The following is a 23,173-nucleotide window of genomic DNA, read 5'->3' as shown; positions in this document are numbered from 1 at the left end:
CTGCTGATCCAGTGGAAGGCACAACACCAGCCTGCTCCCTCACATATCCCTACTGATCCAGAGGAAGGTACAACACCAGCCTGCTCCCTCACATATCCCTGCTGATCCAGAGGAAGGTACAACACCAGCCTGCTCCCTCACATATCCCTGCTGATCCAGAGGAAGATACAGCACCAGCCTGCTCCCTCACATATCCCTGCTGATCCAGAGGAAGGTACAGCACCAGCCTGCACCCTCACATATCCCTGCTGATCCAGAGGAAGGCAGAACACCAGCCTGCACCCTCACATATCCCTGCTGATTCAGAGGAAGGTATAACACCAGCCTGCTCCCTCACATATCCCTGCTGATCCAGAGAAAGGTACAACACCAGCCTGCACCCTCACATATCCCTGCTGATCCAGAGGAAGGTACAACACCAGCCTGCACACTCACATATCCCTGCTGATCCAGAGGAAGGCACAACACCAGCCTACTCCCTCACATATCCCTGCTGATCCAGAGGAAGGCACAACACTAGCCTGCACCCTCACATATCCCTGCTGATCCAGAGGAAGGTACACCAGCCTGCTCCCTCACATATCCCTGTTGATCCAGAGGAAGGTACACCAGCCTGCTCCATCACATATCCCTGCTGATCCAGAGGAAGGCACAACACCAGCCTGCACCCTCACATATCCCTGCTGATCCAGAGGAAGACACAACACCAGTCTGCACCCTTACATATCCCTGCTGATCCAAAAGAAGACACAACACCAGCCTGCACCCTCACATATCCCTGCTGATTCAGAGGAAGGTACAACACCAGCCTGCACCCTCACATATCCCTGCTGCTCCAGAGGAAGACACAACACCAGCCTGCTCCCTCACATATCCCTGCTGATCCAAAGGAAGGTACAACACCAGCCTTTTCCCTCACATATCCCTGCTGATCCAGAGGAAGACACAACACCAGCCTGCTCCCTCACATATCCCTGCTAATCCAGAGGAAGACACAACACCAGCCTTTTCCCTCACATATCCCTGCTGATCCAGAGGAAGGCACAACACCAGCCTGCTCCCTCACATATCTCTGCTGATCCAGAGGAAGGCACGACACCAGTCTGCTCCCTCACATATCCCTGCTGATCCAGAGGAAGGTACAACACCAGCCTGCTCCCTCACATATCCCTGCTGATCTAGAGGAAGGTACAACACCAGCCTGCTCCCTCACATATCCCTGCTTATCCAGAGGAAGGCACAACACCAGCCTGCTCCCTCACATATCCCTGCTGATCCAGAGGAAGGCACAACACCAGCCTGCACCCTCACATATCTCTGCTGATCCAGAGGAAGGTACAACACCAGCCTGCTCCCTTACATATCCCTGCTGATCCAGAGGAAGGCACAACACCAGCCTGCTCCCTCACATATCCCTGCTGATCCAGAGGAAGGCATAACACCAGCCTGCACCCTCACATATCCCTGCTGATCCAGAGGAAGGCACAACACCAGCCTGTACACTCACATATCCCTGCTGATCCAGAGGAAGGCACAACACCAGCCTGCTCCCTCACATATCAATGCTGCTCCAGAGGAAGGTACAACACCAGCCTGCACCCTTACATATTCCTGCTGATCCAGAGGAAGGCACAACACCAGCCTTCTCCCTCACATATCTCTGCTGATCCAGAGGAAGGTACAACACCAGCCTGCTCCCTCACATATCCCTGCTGATACAGAGGAAGGTACAACACCAGCCTGCTCCCTCACATATCCCTGCTGATCCAGAGGAAGGCACAACACCAGCCTGCTCCCTCACATATCTCTGCTGATCCAGAGGAAGGCACACCACCAGTCTGCTCCCTCACATATCCCTGCTGATCCAGAGGAAGGTACAACACCAGCCTGCTCCCTCACATATCCCTGCTGATCTAGAGGAAGGTACAACACCAGCCTGCTCCCTCACATATCCCTGCTGATCCAGAGGAAGGCACAACACCAGCCTGCTCCCTCACATATCCCTGCTGATCCAGAGTAAGGTACAACACCAGCCTGCACCCTCACATATCCCTGCTGATCCAGAGGAAGGTACAACACCAGCCTGCTCCCTCACATATCCCTGCTGATCTAGAGGAAGGCACAACACCAGCCTGCTCCCTCACATATCCCTGCTGATCCAGAGGAAGGCACAACACCAGCCTGCTCCCTCACATATTAATGCTGCTCCAGAGGAAGGTACAACACCAGCCTGCACCCTCACATGTTCCTGCTGATACAGAGGAAGGCACAACACCAGCCTGCACCCTCATATCCCTGCTGATCCAGAGGAAGGTAAAACACCAGCCTGCTCCCTCACATATCCCTGCTGATCCAGAGGAAGGCACAACACCAGCCTGCTCCCTCACATATCTCTGCTGATCCAGAGGAAGGCACAACACCAGTCTGCTCCCTCACATATCCCTGCTGATCCAGAGGAAGGTACAACACCAGCCTGCTCCCTCACATATCCCTGCTGATCTAGAGGAAGGTACAACACCAGCCTGCTCCCTCATATATCCCTGCTTATCCAGAGGAAGGCACAACACCAGCCTTCTCCCTCACATATCCCTGCTGATCCAGAGGAAGGTACAACACCAGGCTGCTCCCTCACATATCCCTTCTGATCCAGAGGAAGGCACAACACCAGCCTGCACCCTCACATATCTCTGCTGATCCAGAGGAAGGTACAACAGCAGCCTGCTCCCTCACATATCCCTGCTGATCCAGAGGAAGGCACAACACCAGCCTGCACCCTCACATATCCCTGCTGATCCAGAGGAAGGCACAACACCAGCCTGCTCCCTCACATATCCCTGCTGATCCAGAGGAAGGCATAACACCAGCCTGCACCCTCACATATCCCTGCTGATCCAGAGGAAGGCACAACACCAGCCTGTACCGTCACATATCCCTGCTGATCCAGAGGAAGGCACAACACCAGCCTGCTCCCTCACATATCAATGCTGCTCCAGAGGAAGGTACAACACCAGCCTGCACCCTCACATAATCCTGCTGATCCAGAGGAAGGCACAACACCTGCCTGCTCCCTCACATATCCCTGCTGATCCAGAGGAAGGTACAACACCAGCCTGCTCCCTCACATATCCCTGCTGATCCAGAGTAAGGCACAACACCAGCCTGCTCCCTCACATATCCCTGCTGATCCAGAGTAAGGCACAACACCAGCCTGCTCCCTCACATATCCCTGCTGATCCAGAGGAAGGCACAACACCAGCCTGCTCCCTCACATATCCCTGCTGATCCAGAGTAAGGTACAACACCAGCCTGCACCCTCACATATCCCTGCTGATCCAGAGTAAGGTACAACACCAGCCTGCTCCCTCACATATCCCTGCTCATCCAGAGGAAGGCACAACACCAGCCTGCTCCCTCACATATCTCTGCTGATCCAGAGTAAGGTACAACACCAGCCTGCTCCCTCACATATCCCTGCTAATCTAGAGGAACGCACAACACCAGCCTGCTCCCTCACATATCTCTGCTGATCCAAAGGAAGGCACAACACCAGCCTGCACCCTCACATATCCCTGCTAATCCAGAGGAAGGCACAACACCAACCTGCTCCCTCACATATCCCTGGTAATCCAGAGGAAGGCACAACACCAGCCTGCTCCCTCACATGTCTCTGCTGATCCAGAGGACAGAACAACACCAGCCTGCACCCTCAAATATCCCTGTTGATCCAGAGGAAAGCGAAAAATCCTTACAAGGCATGGTCTAATTAGCCCAAAAGGGAAAAAAATCCTCACCGACTCCAGATGGCAGTCAGAAAAAAATCCCTGGATCAACATCATTAGGCATTACCTAGTAATTGTAGCCATGGATGTCTTTGAACGCAAGGAAAGCATCTAAGCCCCCTTTAAATGCAGGTATAGAATTTCCCATAACTACTTCCTGTGGCAATGCATTCCACATCTTAATCACTCTTGCTGTAAAGAACCCTTTCCTAAATAAGTGGCTACAACGTTTTTCCTCCATCCTCCATGTTTTTTAAGAAAACATTGTTTGTATATAAAATGTACTGTATATGCCTTGACAACACAGCTCTGGCCTCTGCTGAAGACGTTCATACACAGCCACAGCATGCCTACTGTGACCAATATGTGTACAGCAATGTACAGTGACCATTATCAGCTTATTACAGGCCAGTAACACTAAGTCACCCCTACTGTGACCAATCTGTGTACAGTAATGTACAGTGACCATTATCAGTTTATTACAGGCCGGTAACACTAAGTCACCCCTACTGTGACCAATCTGTATACAGTAATGTACAGCGACCATTATCAGCTTATTACAGGCCTGTAACACTAAGTCACCCCTACTGTGACCAATCTGTGTACAGCAATGTACAGTGACCATTATCAGCTTATTACAGGCCGGTAACACTAAGTCACCCCTACTGTGACCAATCTGTGTACAGTAATGCGCAGTGACCATTATCAGCTTATTACAGGCCAGTAACACGTAAGTCACCCCCTACTGTGACCAATCTGTGTACAGTAATGTACAGTGACCATTATCAGCTTATTACAGGCCGGTTACACTAAGTCACCCCCTACTGTGACAAATTTGTGTACAGTAATGTACAGTGACTAGTATCAGCTTATTACAGGCCGGTTACACTAAGTCACCCCCTACTGTGACCAATTTGTGTACAGTAATGTACAGTGACTATTATCAGCTTATTACAGGCTGGTAACACTAAGTCATCCCTACTGTGACCAATCTGTGTACAGTAATGTACAATGACCATTATTAGCTTATTACAGGCCGGTAACAATAAGTCACCCCCTACTGTGACCAAACTGTGTACAGTAATGTATGGTGACCATTATCAGTTGATTACAGGCCGGTAACAATAAGTCACTCCCTACTGTGGCCAATCTGTGTACAGAAATGTACAGTGGCCATTATTAGCTTATTAGCCGGTAACACTAAGTCACCCCGTACTGTGACCAATCTGTGTACAGTAATGTACAGTGACCATTATCAGCTTATTACAGGCCAGTAACACTAAGTCACCCTTACTGTGACCAGTCTGTGTACAGTAATGTACAGTGGCCATTATGAGCTTATTACAGGCCAGTAACACTAAGTCACCCCCTACTGTGACCAATCTGTGTACAGTAATGTACAGTGACCATTATCAGCATATTACAGGCTGGTAACACTAAGTCACACCTACTGTGGCCAATCTGTGTACAGTAATGTACAGTGACCATTATCAGCTTATTACAGGCCAGTAACACTAAGTCACCCCTACTGTGACCAATCTGTGTACAGTAATGTACAGTGACCATTATCAGCTTATTACAGGCCAGTAACGCTAAGTCACCCCTACTGTGACCAATCTGTGTACAGTAATGTACAGTGACCATTATCAGCTTATTACAGGCCAGTAACACTAAGTCACCCCTACTGTGACCAATCTGTGTACAGTAATGTACAGTGACCATTATCAGCTTATTACAGGCCAGTAACACTAAGTCACCCCTACTGTGACCAATCTGTGTAGAGTAATGTACAGTAACCATTAGCTTATTACAGGCCAGTAACACTAAGTACCCCCTACAGTGACCAATCTGTGTAGAGTAATGTACAGTGACTATTATCAGCTTATTTCAGGCCAGTAACACGAAGTCACTCCTACTGTGACCAATCTGTGTACAGTAATGTACAGTGACCACTATCAGTTTATTACAGGCCAGTAACACTAAGTCACCCCCTACTGTGACCAATCTGTGTACATTAATGTACAGTGACCATTATCAGCTTATTACAGGCTGGTAACACTAAGTCTTCCCTACTGTGATCAATCTGTGTACAGTAATACACAGTGACCATTTGTACATTACTGTACACAGATTGGCCACAGTAGGGGTGACTTAGTGTTACCAGCCTGTAATAAGCTGATAATGGTCACTGTACATTATTGTACACAGATTGGTCACAGTAGGGGGTGACTTAGTGTTACTGGCCTGTAATAAACTGATAGTGGTCACTGTACATTACTGTACACAGATTGGTCACAGTAGGGGTGACTTAGTGTTACCGGCCTGTAATAAGCTGATAATGGTCACTGTACATTACTGTACACAGATTGGTCACAGTAGGGGTGACTTAGTGTTACCGGCCTGTAATCAACTGATAAAGGTCACTGTACATTACTGTACACAGATTGGTCACAGTAGGGGGTGACTTAGTGTTACTGGCCTGTAATAAGCTGATAATGGTCACTGTACATTACTGTACACAGATTGGTCACAGTAGGGGTGACTTAGTGTTACTGGCCTGTAATAAGCAGATAGTGGTCACTGTACATTACTGTACACAGATTGGTCACAGTAGGGGTGACTTAGTGTTACCGGCCTGTAATAAGCTGATAATGGTCACTGTACATTACTGTACACAGATTGGTCACAGTAGGGGTGACTTAGTGTTACCGGCCTGTAATAAGCTGATAATGGTCACTGTACATTACTGTACACAGATTGGTCACAGTAAGGGTGACTTATTGTTACCAGCTGGTAATAAGCTGATAATGGTCACTGTACATTACTGTACACAGATTGGTCACAGTAGAGGTGACTTAGTGTTACTGGCCTGTAATGAGCTGATAATGGTCCCTGTACATTATTGTACACAGATTGGTCACAGTAGGGGTGACTTAGTGTTACTGGCCTGTAATAAGCTGATAATGGTCACTGTACATTACTGTAAACAGATTGGTCACAGTAGGGGGTGACTTAGTGTTACCGGCCTGTAATAAGCTGATAATGGTCACTGTACATTACTGTACACAGATTGGTCAAAGTAGGGGGTGAGCTAGTGTTACTGGCCTGTAATAAGCTGATAATGGTCACTGTACATTACTGTACACAGATTGGTCACAGTAGGGGGTGACTTAGTGTTACCAGCTTGTAATAAGCTGACAATGGTCACTGTACATTACTGTACACAGATTGGTCACAGTAGGGGTGACTTAGTGCTACTGGCCTGTAATAAGCTGATAATGGTCACTGTACATTACTGTACACAGAATGGTCACAGTAGGGGGTGACTTAGTGTTACTGGCGTGTAATAAGCTGATAGTCGTCACTGTACATTACTGTACACAGATTGGTCACAGTAGGGGTGACTTAGTGTTACCGGCCTGTAATAAGCTGATAATGGTCACTGTACATTACTGTACACAGATTGATCACAGTAGGGGTGACTTAGTGTTACCGGCCTGTAATAAGCTGATAATGGTCACTGTACATTACTGTACACAGCTTGGTCACAGTGGGGGGTGACTTAGTGTTACTGGCCTGTAATAAGCTGATAATGGTCACTGTACATTACTGTACACAGATTGGTCACAGTAGGGGTGACTTAGTGTTACTGGACTGTAATAAGCTGATAATGGTCACTGTACATTACCGTACACAGATTGGTCACAGTAGGGGGGGACTTAGTGTTACCAGCCTGTAATAAGCTGATAATGGTCACTGTACATTACTGTATACAGATTGGTGACAGTAGGGGAGACTTAGTGTTACCGGCCTGTAAAAAGCTGATAATGGTCACTATACATTACTGTACACACATTGGTCACAGTAGGGGTGACTTAGTGTTACTGGCCTGTAATAAGCTGATAATGGTTACTGTACATTACTGTACACAGATTGGTCACAGAAGGGGTGACTTAGTGTTACTGGCCTGTAATAAGCTGATAATGATCACTGCGCATTACTGTACACAGATTGGTCACAGTAGGGGTGACTTAGTGTTACAGGCCTATAATAAGCTGATAATGGTCACTGTACATTACCGTACACAGATTGGTCACAGTAGGGGGGGACTTAGTGTTACCAGCCTGTAATAAGCTGATAATGGTCACTGTACATTACTGTATACGGATTGGTGACAGTAGGGGAGACTTAGTGTTACCGGCCTGTAATAAGCTGATAATGGTCACTGTACATTACTGTACACAGATTGGTCACAGTAGGGGTGACTTAGTGTTACTAGCCTGTAATAAGCTGATAATGGTCACTGTACATTACTGTACACAGATTGGTCACAGTAGGGAGTGACTTAGTGTTACTGGCCTGTAATAAGCTGATAATGGTCACTGTACATTACTGTACACAGATTGGTCACAGTAGGGGTGACTTAGTGTTACTGGCCTGTAATAAGCTGATAATGGTCACTGTACATTACTGTACACAGATTGGTCACAGTAGGGGGTGACTTAGTGTTTCTGGCCTGTAATAAGCTGATAATGGTCACTGTACATTACTATACACAGATTGGTCACAGTAGGGGTAACTTAGTGTTACCAGCCTGTAATAGGCTGATAATGGTCACTGTACATTACTGTACACAGATTGGTCACAGTAGGGGTGACTTAGTGTTACTGGCCTGTAATAAGCTGATAATGGTCACTGTACATTACTGTACACAGATTGGTCACAGTAGGGGTAACTTAGTGTTACCAGCCTGTAATAGGCTGATAATGGTCACTGTACATTACTGTACACAGATTGGTCACAGTAGGGGTGACTTAGTGTTACTGGCCTGTAATAAGCTGATAATGGTCACTATACATCACTGTACACAGATTGGTCACAGTAGGGGTAACTTAGTGTTACCAGCCTGTAATAAGCTGATAATGGTCACTGTACATTACTGTACACAGATTGGTCACAGTAGGGGTTAGTGTTACTGGCCTGTAATAAGCTGATAATGGTCACTGTACATTACTGTACACAGATTGGTTACAGTAGGGGTTAGTGTTACTGGCCTGTAATAAGCTGATAATAGTCACTGTGTATTACTGTAAACAGATTGGTCACAGTGGGGGTGACTTAGTGTTACTGCCCTGTAATAAGCTGATAATGGTCAATGTACATTACTGTACACAGATTGGTCACAGTAGGGGTGACTTAGTGTTACCGGCCTGTAATAAGCTGATAATGGTCACTGTACATTACTGTACACAGATTGGTCACAGTAGGGGTGACTTAGTGTTCCTGGCCTGTAATAAGCTGATAATGGTCACTATACATCACTGTACACAGATTGGTCACAGTAGGGGTGACTTAGTGTTTCCGGCCTGTAATAAGCTTATAATGGTCACTGTACATCACTGTACACAAATTGGTCACAGTAGGGGGTGACTTAGTGTTACCGGCCTGTAATAAGCTGATAATGGTCACTATACATTACTGTGCACAGATTGGTTACAGTAGGGGTGACTTAGTGTTACTGGCCTGTAATAAGCTGATAATGGTCACTGTACATTACTGTACACAGATTGGTCACAGTAGGAGTGACTTAGTGTTACTGGCCTGTAATAAGCTGATAATAGTCACTGTGTATTACTGTACACAGATTGGTCACAGTAGGAGTGACTTAGTGTTACTGGCCTGTAATAAGCTGATAATGGTCACTGTACATTACTGTACACAGATTGGTCACAGTAGGGGTGACTTAATGTTACTGGTCTGTAATAAGCTGATAATGGTCACCGTACATTACTGTACACAGAGTGGTCACAATAGGGGGTGACTTAGTGTTACTGGTCTGTAATAAGCTGATAATGGTCACTGTACATTACTGTACACAGATTTGTCACAGTAGGGGGTGACATAGTGTTACTGGCCTGTAATAAGCTGATAATGGTCACTGTACATTACTGTACACAGATTGGTCACAGTAGGGGTGACTTAGTGTTACTGGCCTGTAATAAGCTGATAATGGTCACTGTACATTACTGTACACAGATTGGTCACAGTAGGGGTGACTTAGTGTTACTGTCATGTAATAAGCTGATAATGGTCACTATACATCACTGTACACAGATTGGTCACAGTAGGGGTAACTTAGTGTTACCAGCCTGTAATAGGCTGATAATGGTCACTGTACATTACTGTACACAGATTGGTTACAGTAGGGGAGTTAGTGTTACTGGCCTGTAATAAGCTGATAATAGTCACTATACATCACTGTACACAGATTGGTCACAGTAGGGGTGACTTAGTGTTCCTGGCCTGTAATAAGCTGATAATGGTCACTATACATCACTGTACACAGATTGGTCACAGTAGGGGTGACTTAGTGTTCCTGGCCTGTAATAAGCTGATAATGGTCACTGTACATTTCTGTACACAGACTGGTCACAGTAGGGGTGACTTAGTGTTACTGGCCTGTAATAAGCTGATAGTGGTCACTGTACATTACTGTACACAGATTGGTCACAGTAGGGGTGACTTAGTGTTACTGCCCTGTAATAAGCTGATAATGGGCACTGTACATTACTGTACACAGATTGGTCACAGTAGGGGTGACTTAGTGTTACTGGCCTGTAATAAGCTGATAATGGTCACTATACATCACTGTACACAGATTGGTCACAGTAGGGGTAACTTAGTGTTACCAGCCTGTAATAAGCTGATAATGGTCACTGTACATTACTGTACACAGATTGGTCACAGTAGGGGTTAGTGTTACTGGCCTGTAATAAGCTGATAATAGTCACTGTACATTACTGTACACAGATTGGTTACAGTAGGGGTTAGTGTTACTGGCCTGTAATAAGCTGATAATAGTCACTGTGTATTACTGTACACAGATTGGTCACAGTAGGGGTGACTTAGTGTTACCGGCCTGTAATAAGCTGATAGTGGTCACTGTACATTACTGTACACAGATTGGTCACAGTAGGGGTGACTTAGTGTTACTGGCCTGTAATAAGCTGATAATGGTCACTGCACAATGCTGTACACCGATTGGTCACAGTAGGGGTGACTTAGTGTTTCCGGCCTGTAATAAGCTTATAATGGTCACTGTACATCACTGTACACAGATTGGTCACAGTAGGGGGTGACTTAGTGTTACCGGCCTGCAGGGCTTTGGAGTCGGAGTCGTGGAGTCGGAGTCGTGGAGTCGGGCAATTTTGGGTGCCTGGAGTTGGAGTCGGATTTGGGAAAAAATGCTCCGACTCCGACTCCTAATGAATTTGTAACTGTAATTAAAATAGAAAATATGATAAAATGTTCTATTTCTCAGATAATAGTCATTAAAAATAATGTATATATACAGTATATATACAGTAATAGCTGTGCTTAGTCCACAAAAATGAAATAAATCAATCAAAATTAGTTACTTGTGCTGCTTCAATAAAGCAGTCCCCGTATTTTTAAGGTCAGATATGCATATCTGATTGTGACTGTATATATGATGTGTACACAGGAATCTCTTATATATACTAAATAACATCTATGCTGTAAGAATAAAGCCTGATGTGTAGCTGTGTCACTAATAGAGATGGTCAATGAGATGGAAATAATTCTGCATTGATGCTGATTTATGCAAATGTATGCACTCCCTTTGCTCATGAAATCAAATAATTTGATACGTTGTTAAAATTTGGTTTGGTGACTACAAATTAAAGGGTACCTGAGACGGATGAAAAGTAAAGTTGTATACATACCTGGGGCTTCCTCCAGCCCCCTTCAGGCTAATCAGTCCCTTGCTGTCCTCCACCACCAGGATCTTCTGCTATGAGTCCTGGTAATTCAGCCAGTCAGCGCTGTCCGGCCGCATGCCGCTCCCACAGCCAGGTACATTCTGCACCTGCGCAATAGTGCTGCACAGGTGTAGTATGCTCCTGGCAGCGGAGTGTGTGCATGCGCACTACGCCCGACTGGCTCAAGTACCTGGACTCATAGCAGAAGATCCAGGTGGTGGAGGAGGACAACGAGGGACTGATTATCCTGAAGGCGGCTGGAGGAAGCCCCAGGTATGTATAAAACTTTAATTTCATGTGTCTCAGGTTTACTTTGTTACACAGTAGTACTATACTCTACCTATGCACGCCCCACAGAGCTGCAGGGAATCCACTGAGAATGCTGTGCACATTGAACACAGAGGTGTTGTCTGTTTACAATCTCCTCATTCCCCTGCAGAGTACCTGCACATCACTCTTACATGTACCCACACTTACATTGCCTAGGGCCTGATAGATGTTCTTTGTTCCGGTTTGTACCTTTTACAAGTACTCTTACCAAGGACTAGTTTTAGTCTATGACTAAAGGGAATAAATATAGTAGTCTACATATCCTTCTCACTTCAGTTGTCTTGTAAAATTCCTAAGCTTTGGCAGTTAAGAGACGAATTTCATGTTACATACTTTTAATCAACAAAATTGTAATATGCAAATTAGAGGAGTCGGAGTCGGTGGAATCCTAATCTGAGGAGTCGGAGTCTGAGTCGGTGGATTTTTGGACCGACTCCACAGCCCTGGCCGGCCTGTAATAAGCTGATAATGGTCACTATACATTACTGTGCACAGATTGGTTACAGTAGGGGTGACTTAGTGTTACTGGCCTGTAATAAGCTGATAATGGTCACTGTACATTACTGTACACAGATTGGTCACAGTAGGAGTGACTTAGTGTTACTGGCCTGTAATAAGCTGATAATAGTCACTGTGTATTACTGTACACAGATTGGTTACAGTAGGAGTGACTTAGTGTTACTGGCCTGTAATAAGCTGATAATGGTCACTGTACATTACTGTACACAGATTGGTCACAGTAGGGGTGACTTAATGTTACTGGTCTGTAATAAGCTGATAATGGTCACCGTACATTACTGTACACAGATTGGTCACAGTAGGGGGTGACTTAGTGTTACTGGTCTGTAATAAGCTGATAATGGTCACTGTACATTACTGTACACAGATTGGTCACAGTAGGGGTGACTTAATGTTACTGGTCTGTAATAAGCTGATAATGGTCACTGTACATTACTGTACACAGATTGGTAACAGTAGGAGTGACTTAGTGTTACCGGCCTGTAATAAGCTGATAATGGTCACTGTACGTTACTGTACACAGATTGGTCACAGTAGGGGTGACTTAATGTTACTGGTCTGTAATAAGCTGATAATGGTCACTGTACATTACTGTACACAGATTGGTAACAGTAGGGGTGACTTAATGTTACCGGCCTGTAATAAGCTGATAATGGTCACTGTACATTACTGTACACAGATTGGTCACAGTAGGGGGTGAGCTAGTGTTACTGGCCTGTAATAAGCTGATAATGGTCACTGTGCATTACTGTACACAGATTGGTCACAGTATGAGTGACTTAGTGTTACAGGCCTGTAATAAGCTGATAATGGTCACTGTACATTACTGTACACAGATTGGTCACAGTAGGGGTGACATAGTGTTACAGGCCTGTAATAAGCTGATAATGGTCACTGTACATTACTGTACACAGATTGGTCACAGTAGGGGTGACTTAGTGTTACCGGCCTGTAATAAGCTGATAATGGTCACTGTACATTACTGTACACAGATTGGCCACAGTAGGGGTGACATAGAGTTACTGGCCTGTAATAAGCTGATAATGGTCACTGTACATTACTGTACACAGATTGGTCACAGTAGGGGTGACTTAGTGTTACTTGCCTGTAATAAGCTGATAATGGTCACTGTACATTACTGTACACAGATTGGTCACAGTAGGGGTGACTTAGTGTTACTGGCCTGTAATAAGCTGATAATGGTCACTGTACATTACTGTACTCAGATTGGTCACAGTGGGGGTGACTTAGTGTTACTGGCCTGTAATAAGCTGATAATGGTCACTGTACATTACTGTACACAGATTGGTCACAGTAGGAGTGACTTATGTATAGGAGTACCTTTATATACTCACGTATAAGCCTAATTTTTAATCACAAAAAAACTGTGCTGAAAAGTGACCCCCTCGGCTTCTATGCGAGTCCGGGGAGCAGAATGGATGGTGAAGCAGGTTTTGTTGCTGGCACACACAGCGCTCCCTTCTTTGCCTGTGCCCCACATCCCTTGCAGCATGGTATGCAGAGTGTGCTGCTCAAGACTATCTGTGTCCCCTGGCTTGTGCAAGGAACGTGTCAGTGGTGAAGTGATCGGGGATTCTTCCTGTGCGGCAATTACTGTGTCTCATATCTATGACGCCATCTAGTGGCATCTTGAGAGACTGCTATATCATTCTTGGGGCACATCTGGCTATGGCGAGGGAGGCTGACTTGTACTGTAGGTACATCTGGCTACTGGAGAGGGGGCTTATCTGTGAGTCAATCACTTTTTCCTGGTTTTTAAGGGAAAAAGGGGTACCTCAGCTTATACGTGGGATGGCTTATATGTGAGTATTTACAGTATATACGTATGTATGTATATCCAGCTACAGAAATATTAGTGGTTTGGGATCTCTGACATAAATGGATAATTCCTCCACCTCGCAGCTCCTATAATTTAGTGTTGTGTAATGTCACAATATGTTTATTTGCACAATTGGGGACAAGAGAGAGATAAAGGGACATTACAAGGGGCATATGAGTGACACGAGAATACAATGGTAATAAGAATGTGTAAGTGACACCACATTGCTCTACAAACATAACACAGATCTCTTGCTATAAGTACATAGAGGTCTGTTGTCACAGAAGTCACACATTGCTGCCATTGTCTCATCAAGCTCTACAATTTACTGCTTTCCATGTATGGCCAATGCTTTAGCTGCAGGGAGGGTCAGTGACATGCAGAGAACTCTGAGTTGGTGCAAATTGTATGTTAATTATATGCAAAGTTATGCAGCTGCTGCAGTTGGTCCATTTCCTATCTGCATAAACTTTGCACCAACTTGGAATTCTCAGCAGCTCACTGACCCTCCCTAATGATAATTGCTCCTCCCCTCAGAATTCTCTAACAGGAAGTGATGATGTTTCTCTATTTGCAGCACGGAGTCCCGGCATCAGGAACCTCTCAGAGACTCGTCTCTCTGTATCCACAGACTGTACAGCGGATGATGATGTCACTGGACAAGAGTCTCCTGCAGATATCCTGGTGACCCCAAATATTCCCCCAGACTCCCCTCACCTGTCTAACCCTGAGGTACCTCATACCCAGCACAACTCTCACTCTGCTGGAGGGTCTTATTCCTGTTCCACGTGTGGGAAATGTTTTGTATGGAAATCGCAGCTTGTCAATCATGAGAAAACTCACACTACTGGGAAATCCTATTCGTGTGCTGAGTGTGGGAAATGTTTTGTGCGGAAATCAAATCTTGTCAGACATGAGAGATCTCACACAGGTGAGAAGCCCTATCCATGTGCTGTGTGTGGGAAATGTTTTGTACGTAAATCAGAGGTACGTAGTCATGAGAGATCTCACACTGGTGAGAAGCCCTATTCATGTGCTGAGTGTGGAAAATGCTTTGGACGGAAATCAATGCTTGTTGTTCATGAGAGAACTCACACTGGTGAGAAGCCTTATTCTTGTGCTGAGTGTGGGAAATGTTTTGCACAGAAATCAGAGCTTGTCAGTCATGAGAGATCTCACACTGGTGTGAAGCCCTATTCATGTGCTGAGTGTGGAAAATGTTTTGCACGTAAATCACAGCTTGTCAGTCATGAGAGATCTCACACTGGTGAGAAGCCATATTCATGTGCTGAGTGTGGGAAATGTTGTGCACGGAAATCAGAACTTGTCATACATCAGAGATCTCACACTGGTGAGAAGCCCTATTCATGTGCTGAGTGTGGGAAATGTTTTGGAGAGAAAAGAATCCTTGCCAGACATGAAAGATCTCACACTGGTGAAAAACCCTATTCATGTGCTGAGTGTGGGAAATGTTATAAATATAAATCAGACCTTGTTAGTCATGAGAGATCTCACACTGGTGAGATGCCATTTTCTTGTGCTGAGTGTGGGAAATGTTTTGGAAGTAAATCACAGCTTGTCATTCATCAGAGATCTCACACTGGAGAGAAGCCATATTCATGTGCTGAGTGTGGGAAATGTTTTTCACATAAATCAAATCTTGTCAAGCACAAGAGATCTCACACTGGTGGTAAGGGTCAGTGATAGCTTTGCCTCCAGTGAACCTGAAGTGGCCACAGCACACAGCTCTCCATCTCCCCAGCATAGCAGGCAGTAGGGAGGAGGGGAGTGCAGCAGCCAATAACAGGCTTGTTCAGTTCCACTTATCCCTCTCTCATCACTGGGAGAAGCTCTGTTACTGCACTGAGTGTGGGAAATGTTTTGTACATAAATTACAGCTTGTTAGACATGAGAAATCTCACACTGGTGAGGAGCCATATTCATGTGCTGAGTGTGGGAAATGCTTTGCACATAAATCAGACCTTGTGAGACATATGAAATCTCACACTGGTGGTAAGTAAGGCTCAGTGATAGCTTTGCCTCCAGTGAACCTGAAGTGGCCACAACATACTGCTCTCCATCTCCCCAGCATAGCAGGCAGTAGGGAGGATGAAGAGGGGAGTGCAGCAGCCAATAAAAGGCTTGTTCAGTTCTGCTTATCCCTCTCTCATCACTGGGAGAAGCTCTATTGCTGCACTGAGTGTGGGAAATGTTTTGGCCATCAGTGTTCCTATTATCTCTTGCTAGATGTACATGGCAGCAAATTTACCCAGAATCCCGAGGACTCTCTCATTCTGCTCAGTGCATCGGTTTGTAAAGCATTAAACTCCCTGACCTGAGGTGACATGATGACATAAACCGCTTTATTCAGATCCCGGTTTCTCCTGGAGATCATTTTCATCTTCTCTTTAAAAGTAACCCTAACCATAAAAAAAAAATAGTTTTACTCACCCAGGCATCTACCAGCTCCCTGCAGCCGTCCTGTGCCCTCACAATCACTCACAGATCCTCCAGTCCCCCGCTGCCAGCCCCCTGCAGCTGTCCTGTGCCCTCGCAATCACTCAGGATCCTCCGGTCCCCCGCCGCCAGCCCCCTGCAGCCGTCCTGTGCCCTCGCAATCACTCACAGATCCTCCAGTCCCCCGCCGCCAGCCCTCTGCAGCTGTCCTGTGCCCTCGCAATCACTCAGGATCCTCTGGTCCCCCGCCGCCAGCCCCCTGCCGCTATCCTGTGCCCTCGCAGTCACTCAGGGCTCCTCCGGTCCCCTGCCGCCAGCCCCCTGCAGCTGTCATGTGCCCTCACAGTCACTCACTGATCCTCCTGTCCCCCGCTGCCAGCCCCCTGCAGCCGTCCTGTGCCCTCGCAGTCACTCGCAGATCCTCCGGTCCCCTGCAGCCGTCCTGTGCCCTCGCAGTCACTCACTGATCCTCCAGTCCCCCGCGACCAGCCCCCTGCAGCCGTCCTGTGCCCTCGCAGTCACTCACTGATCCTCCTGTCCCCCGCTGCCAGCCCCCTGCAGCCGTCCTGTGCCCTCGCAGTCACTCTCGGATCCTTCGGTCCCCCGCCACCAGCCCCCTGCAGCCGTCCTGTGCCCTCGCAGTCACTCACTGATCCTCCAGTCCCCCGCGACCAGCCCCCTGCAGCCGTCCTGTGCCCTCGTAGTCACTCACTGATCCTCCTGTCCCCCGCTGCCAGCCCCCTGCAGCCGTTCTGTGCCCTCACAGTCACTCGCGGATCCTCCGGTCCCCTGCAGCCGTCCTGTGCCCTCGCAGTAACTCACTGATCCCCCAGTTCCCCGCAACCAGCCCCCTGCAGCCGTCCTGTGCCCTTGCAGTCACTCGCGGGTCCTCCGGTCCCCTGCAGCCGTCCTGTGCCCTAGCAATCACTTGCGGATCCTCCTGTCCCCCGCCGCCAGCCCCCTGCAGCCATCCTGTGCCCTAGCAATCACTCGCGGATCCTCCTGTCCCCCGCCGCCAGCCCCCTGCAGCCATCCTGTGCCCTAGCAATCACTCATGGATCCTCCTGTCCCCCGCTGCCAGCCCCCTGCAGCCATCCTGTGCCCTTGCTGTCACTCGCGGATCGTCCTGTCCCCTGCCGCTAGCCCCCTGCAGCCATCCTGTGACCTAGCAATCACTCGCGGATCCTCCTGTCCCACGCTGCCAGCCCCCTGCAACCATCCTGTGCCCTTGCAGTCACTCGCGGATCCTCCTGTCCCCTGCCGCCAGCCCCCTGCTCCCATCCTGTGCCCTCGAAGTCACTCACGGATCCTCCTGTCCCCCGCTGCCAGCCCCCTGCAGCCGTTCTGTGCCCTAGCAATCACTCGCGGATCCTCCGGTCCCCGCCGCCAGCCCCCTGCAGCCACTCTGTGCCCTCGCAGTCACTCGCGGATCCTCCTGTCCCCCACCGCCAGCCCCCTGCAACCATCCTGTGCCCTAGCAATCACTCGCGGATCCTCCTGTCCCTCGCTGCCAGCCCCCTGCAGCCATCCTGTGCCCTTGCAGTCACTCACGGATCCTCCTGACCCCGACGCCAGCCCCCTGCAGCCGTCCTGTGCCCTCGAACTCACGCACGGATCCTCCTGTCCCCCACTGCCAGCCCCCTGCAGGCGTCCTGTGCCCTAGCAATCACTCGCGGATCCTCCGGTCCCCGCCGCCAGCCCCCTACAGCCACCCTGTGCCCGAGCAATCATTCGCGGATCCTCCGGTCACCCGCCGCCAGCCCCCTGCAGCCGTCCTGTGTCCTCGCAGTCACTCGCGGATCCTCCTGTCCCCCGCCGCCAGCTCCCTGCAGCCATCCTGTGCCCTAGCAATCACTCACAGATCCTCCTGTCCCCCGCCGTCAGCCCCCTGCAGCCATCCTGTGCCCTCGAAGTCACTCACGGATCCTCCTGTCCCCCGCTGCCAGCCCCCTGCAGCCGTTCTGTGCCCTAGCAATCACTCGCGGATCCTCCGGTCCCCGCCGCCAGCCCCCTGCAGCCACTCTGGGCCCTCGCAGTCACTCGCGGATCCTCCTGTCCCCCGCCCCCAGCCCCCTGCAACCATCCTGTGCCCTAGCAATCACTCACGGATCCTCCTGTCCCTCGCTGCCAGCCCCCTGCAGCCATCCTGTGCCCTTGCAGTCACTCACGGATCCTCCTGACCCCGCCGCCAGCCCCCTGCAGCCGTCCTGTGCCCTCCAACTCACTTACGGATCCTCCTGTCCCCCACTGCCAGCCCCCTGCAGCCGTCCTGTGCCCTAGCAATCACTCGCGGATCCTCCGGTCCCCCGCCGCCAGCCCCCTACAGCCACCCTGTGCCCGAGCAATCACTCGCGGATCCTCCGGTCCCCCGCCGCCAGCCCCCTGCAGCCGTTCTGTGTCCTCGCAGTCACTCGCGGATCCTCCTGTCCCCTGCTGCCAGCCCCCTGCAGCTGTCCTATGCCCTCGCAATCACTCGTGACTCCTCTGGTTCCCCGCCGCCAGCCCCTTGCAGCCGTCCTATGCCCTAGCAATCACTCACTGACCCTCCTGTCCCCCACCGCCAGCCTCCTGCAGCCATCCTGTGCCCTCGCAGTCACTCGCGGATCCTCCTGTAGGCTTAACTTATCTTATACAGTTATAAAACAATTATAAAATAACTTTAAATTTGATTAGTCAGACAATTTGGTCAGCGCATGGCATGCCAAGTGATTCTGACTATATGAAGTAATACACAGACAATGAGCCGTCAGGTATCAATAGCCAGAATGAGGTTTAATAGGAAATGCAGCAGTATATATAAAATTTTCTTAAACCGCAAATTTGGAACATGCGCACAAGTTACAGTATATCTCTTATACAGAAACATTTTAAATTTATATAAAAAAGAATATCTAACCCTTTGTTACAGGAAGTTTTAGAACCAGTCAACAGGTGTGGAGCTGTTTGGCTGTGCGCCCAGAACATTTGGTGGGCCATTTAGGGGAAATGTATCATAGGTGTGACAACGGATGTAAGCTTGTGGTTTAGGCTTCAAAGGGAGATATCTGCTAGTGACATTTAATATCATGGCTAATTCTCCTATTCTGTATCATACTACATACTACCATATGGAGATACAAATTATATATGATTAATTTAGACTAAGTGTCCTTAGGCCTATGAAGCACCTTCTGCTAAGCCTCAGTGCCAATTACCTCAATTAATAGTTTCAACTAATACAGCAGATATCATAGTTTCTTATATATGTGTTTTAATATATGAAAATACAAAATGGAGGATGCTATGAATGTACTGTCCTATTTCTGCAAAATTGCTTAATGTATTCTCGGAACTATTGACAGGATGCATGGGGTGGCAGAGGTTTTATTGTTGGGTGTGTTACCCTCAGATAGAGGCAAGAAGAGACATTGTGGTTTGTGTTACAGAAAAGAGCTTTTGCAAAATTACCTTTAATATTAAGACTTAAAGTGACCGTATAGTATATGTCCTTATAAAATCTATGTTATATGAAACTAATATAACTAATATAACCAATATGGACGCCTCTGAACAACATGGCGTCTAAACAGTCGCCAAGCACTGCAAAGCCTTATGATATGCCTTGCGGGTTACAGAACAAAGCAATTCCTAACACTATGTTTATATGAGTATATGTTCCTGTCTATCTTATTATATGATTATAAGTATCAGCAAGCAAAGGAATATATGTTCGATATACTAGGTATAGCAAATGAGTAATAAGGGTCCCAGGCCCCCCCACACCTCCTTTCCCCTGCCGCCACCCCCTGCAGCCGTCCTGTGCCCTAGCAATCACTCGCAGATCCTCCTGTCCCCCGCCGCCAGCCCCCTGCAGCCGTCCTATGCCCTAGCAATCACTCACTGATTCTCCTGTCCCCCACCGCCAGCCCCCTGCAGCCGTCCTGTGCCCTCGCAGTCATTCGCGGATCCTCCTGTCCCCTGCCGCCAGCCCCCTGCAGCCATCCTGTGCCCTCGAAGTCACTCACGGATCCTCCTGTCCCCCGCTGCCAGCCCCCTGCAGCCATCCTGTGCCCTAGCAATCACTCGCGGATCCTCCGGTCCCCGCCGCCAGCCCCCTGCAGCCGTCCTGTGCCCTCGAAGTCACTCGCGGATCCTCCTGTTCCCGCCGCCAGCCCCCTGCAGCCGTTCTGTGCTCTAGCAATCACTCGCGGATCCTCCTGTCCCCCACCGCCAGCCCCCTGCAGGCGTCCTGTGCCCTAGCAATCACTCGCGGATCCTCCTGTCCCCTGCCACCAGCCCCCCTGCAGCCGTCCTATGCCCTCGCAGTCACTCGCGGATCCTCCTGTCCCCTGCCGCCATTTATTATTCATTTGTGTAATTTTGATATTTTTAGATTTGCTGCAGGTCCTTCATTATTGATTATCTGTATTTTTGTATATAATTAATTACTTTGCACACGGCAGTGTTTATTAAATGAATCTGGCCAATGGGACTGCTTGTTACTATCATGTATTGTTTCCAGGTGACGCCGCTCAGGACATGCGTCATTTCGTATGCATGATGGAGCGGCGCCGAGGAGGTTGTGGCCATGCTTCCTAGCTCCTTCCGTACGGCGGTCATTGGCGGTATTTAAAGAGACACTGAAGTGAAAAAAAAATATGATATAATGAATTGGTTGTGTACTATGAATAATTACTAGAAGATTAGCAGCAAAGAAAATATTCTCATACTTTTATTTTCAGGTATATAGTGTTTTTTCTAACATTGCATTATCCTATAATATGTGCAGATTACACAACACTCAGCATTCAAAATAAGTCTTTCAGAGCAGTCTGTGAAGTAATGACCTCTCCTCTAGCAGAGAAAAAGTAAATAGTCCAGGAACAGTTGAGATAATAAAAGTCAGATAACAGCCCTCTCCACGACTAACTTAGTCGGAGAGCTTAATGGCTTGTTTGCATAGAGATAACAACTGGAGTTTCTCAACTCTTCCTGTACTGGAAACAATTAGACTGATGTATCTGATCTTAATGTTTTATTTCTTAGCTGTACTACACATACAAATCATAATATCATTTTTTTTTCGCTTCAGTGTCTCTTTAAGGTTCCCGATTTTCCGATTGTTTTTATCTCCGAAGAAGCACCGCGGAGGTGCGATACATGTGAGTTCTCGCCACTACCGGTCGCGCTGCGGGTTCACAGAGTGAGTGTAGCGATCAGCAGTCCCTTTTTGGTCTTTTTTATAGTTCATATTGCCGCTGTGCTTCCTATTGCTTTGAATTAGGTTCTAGGTTATGTACTGTTGGAGATTGGCTTTGTAACACAGGGCAATTGATTTTGACTGCCACATTTATTTTCACTATCTCCCACTGGCTTATACTTTGTAACTATACTAATTATTACTGATGATTATGTACCCAGCGTTTACTGGTAGTGCGATCGTTTTTTAATCTGTTTTGGGATACGTCCTTAATAAATCATGAACTTTTTATTAATCAGCAGTGTGCTATTTTGGTTTTGTTAGTCATGGAATTCATTTTGAGTTGTGTAGTGCCAAGTCGGCAAAGATGAAACTAGCTGGCGGCGGGAGGCAGGAGGAGCCGCGACTGATTGTGAGGGCAAAGGACAGCTGCAGGGGGATGGCGGCGGGGGACCGGAGGAGTCGCGAGTGATTGCTAGGGCACAGGACGGCTGCAGGGGACCGGAGGATCCGTGAGTGATTGCTAGGGCACAGGACGGCTGCAGGGGGCTGGCATCGGGGGACAGGAGGATCTGTGAGTGATTGCGAGGGCACAGGACGGCTGCAGGGGGCTGGCGGCGGGGGACAGGAGGATCTGTGAGTGACTGCGAGGGCACAGGACGGCTGCAGGGGGCTGGTGGCAGGGGACAGGAGGATCTGTGAGTGACTGCGAGGGCATAGGACGGCTGCAGGGGGCTGGTGGCGGGGGACCGGAGGAGTCGCGAGTGATTGCTAGGGCACAGGACTGCTGCAGGGGACCGGAGGATCTGTGAGTGACTGCGAGGGCACAGGACGGCTGCAGGGGGCTGGCGGCGGGGGACAGGAGGAGCCGCGAGTGATTGCTAGGGCACAGGACGGCTGCAGGGGGCTGGCGGTGGGGGACAGGAGGATCTGTGAGTGACTGCGAGGGCACAGGACGGCTGCAGGGGGCTGGCGGTGGGGGACAGGAGGAGCCGCGAGTGATTGCTAGGGCACAGGACAGCTGCAGGGGGCTGGCGGTGGGGGACAGGAGGATCTGTGAGTGACTGCGAGGGCACAGGACGGCTGCAGGGGGCTGGCGGTGGGGGACAGGAGGAGCCGCGAGTGATTGCTAGAGCACAGGATGGCTGCAGGGGGCTGGTGGCAGGGGACAGGAGGATCTGTGAGTGACTGCGAGGGCACAGGACGGCTGCAGGGGGCTGGTGGCAGGGGACAGGAGGAGTCGCGAGTGATTGCTAGGGCACAGGAAGGCTGCAGGGGGCTGGCGGTG

General features: G+C 48.6%; 1 protein-coding gene across 1 annotated transcript in view; it reads left to right on the top strand.

The window, feature by feature from the left end:
- The window catches only part of LOC137535605 (oocyte zinc finger protein XlCOF7.1-like), an 89,814-nt gene that overhangs the window by 14,216 nt on the left and 52,425 nt on the right, over positions 1-23,173 (top strand). The window contains exon 3 of the mRNA XM_068257461.1: positions 14,827-15,906. Within this exon, the coding sequence (XP_068113562.1) occupies positions 14,827-15,906 (1,080 nt within the window). The remainder of the gene's footprint in view (positions 1-14,826; positions 15,907-23,173) is intronic.

Source organism: Hyperolius riggenbachi, chromosome 10 (genome assembly GCF_040937935.1).
Source record: "Hyperolius riggenbachi isolate aHypRig1 chromosome 10, aHypRig1.pri, whole genome shotgun sequence".
NCBI classification, from domain to species: Eukaryota; Metazoa; Chordata; class Amphibia; order Anura; family Hyperoliidae; genus Hyperolius; species Hyperolius riggenbachi.
Note: the sequence above shows the minus strand (reverse complement) of the source record. Positions and strands in the feature narration are given on the sequence as shown.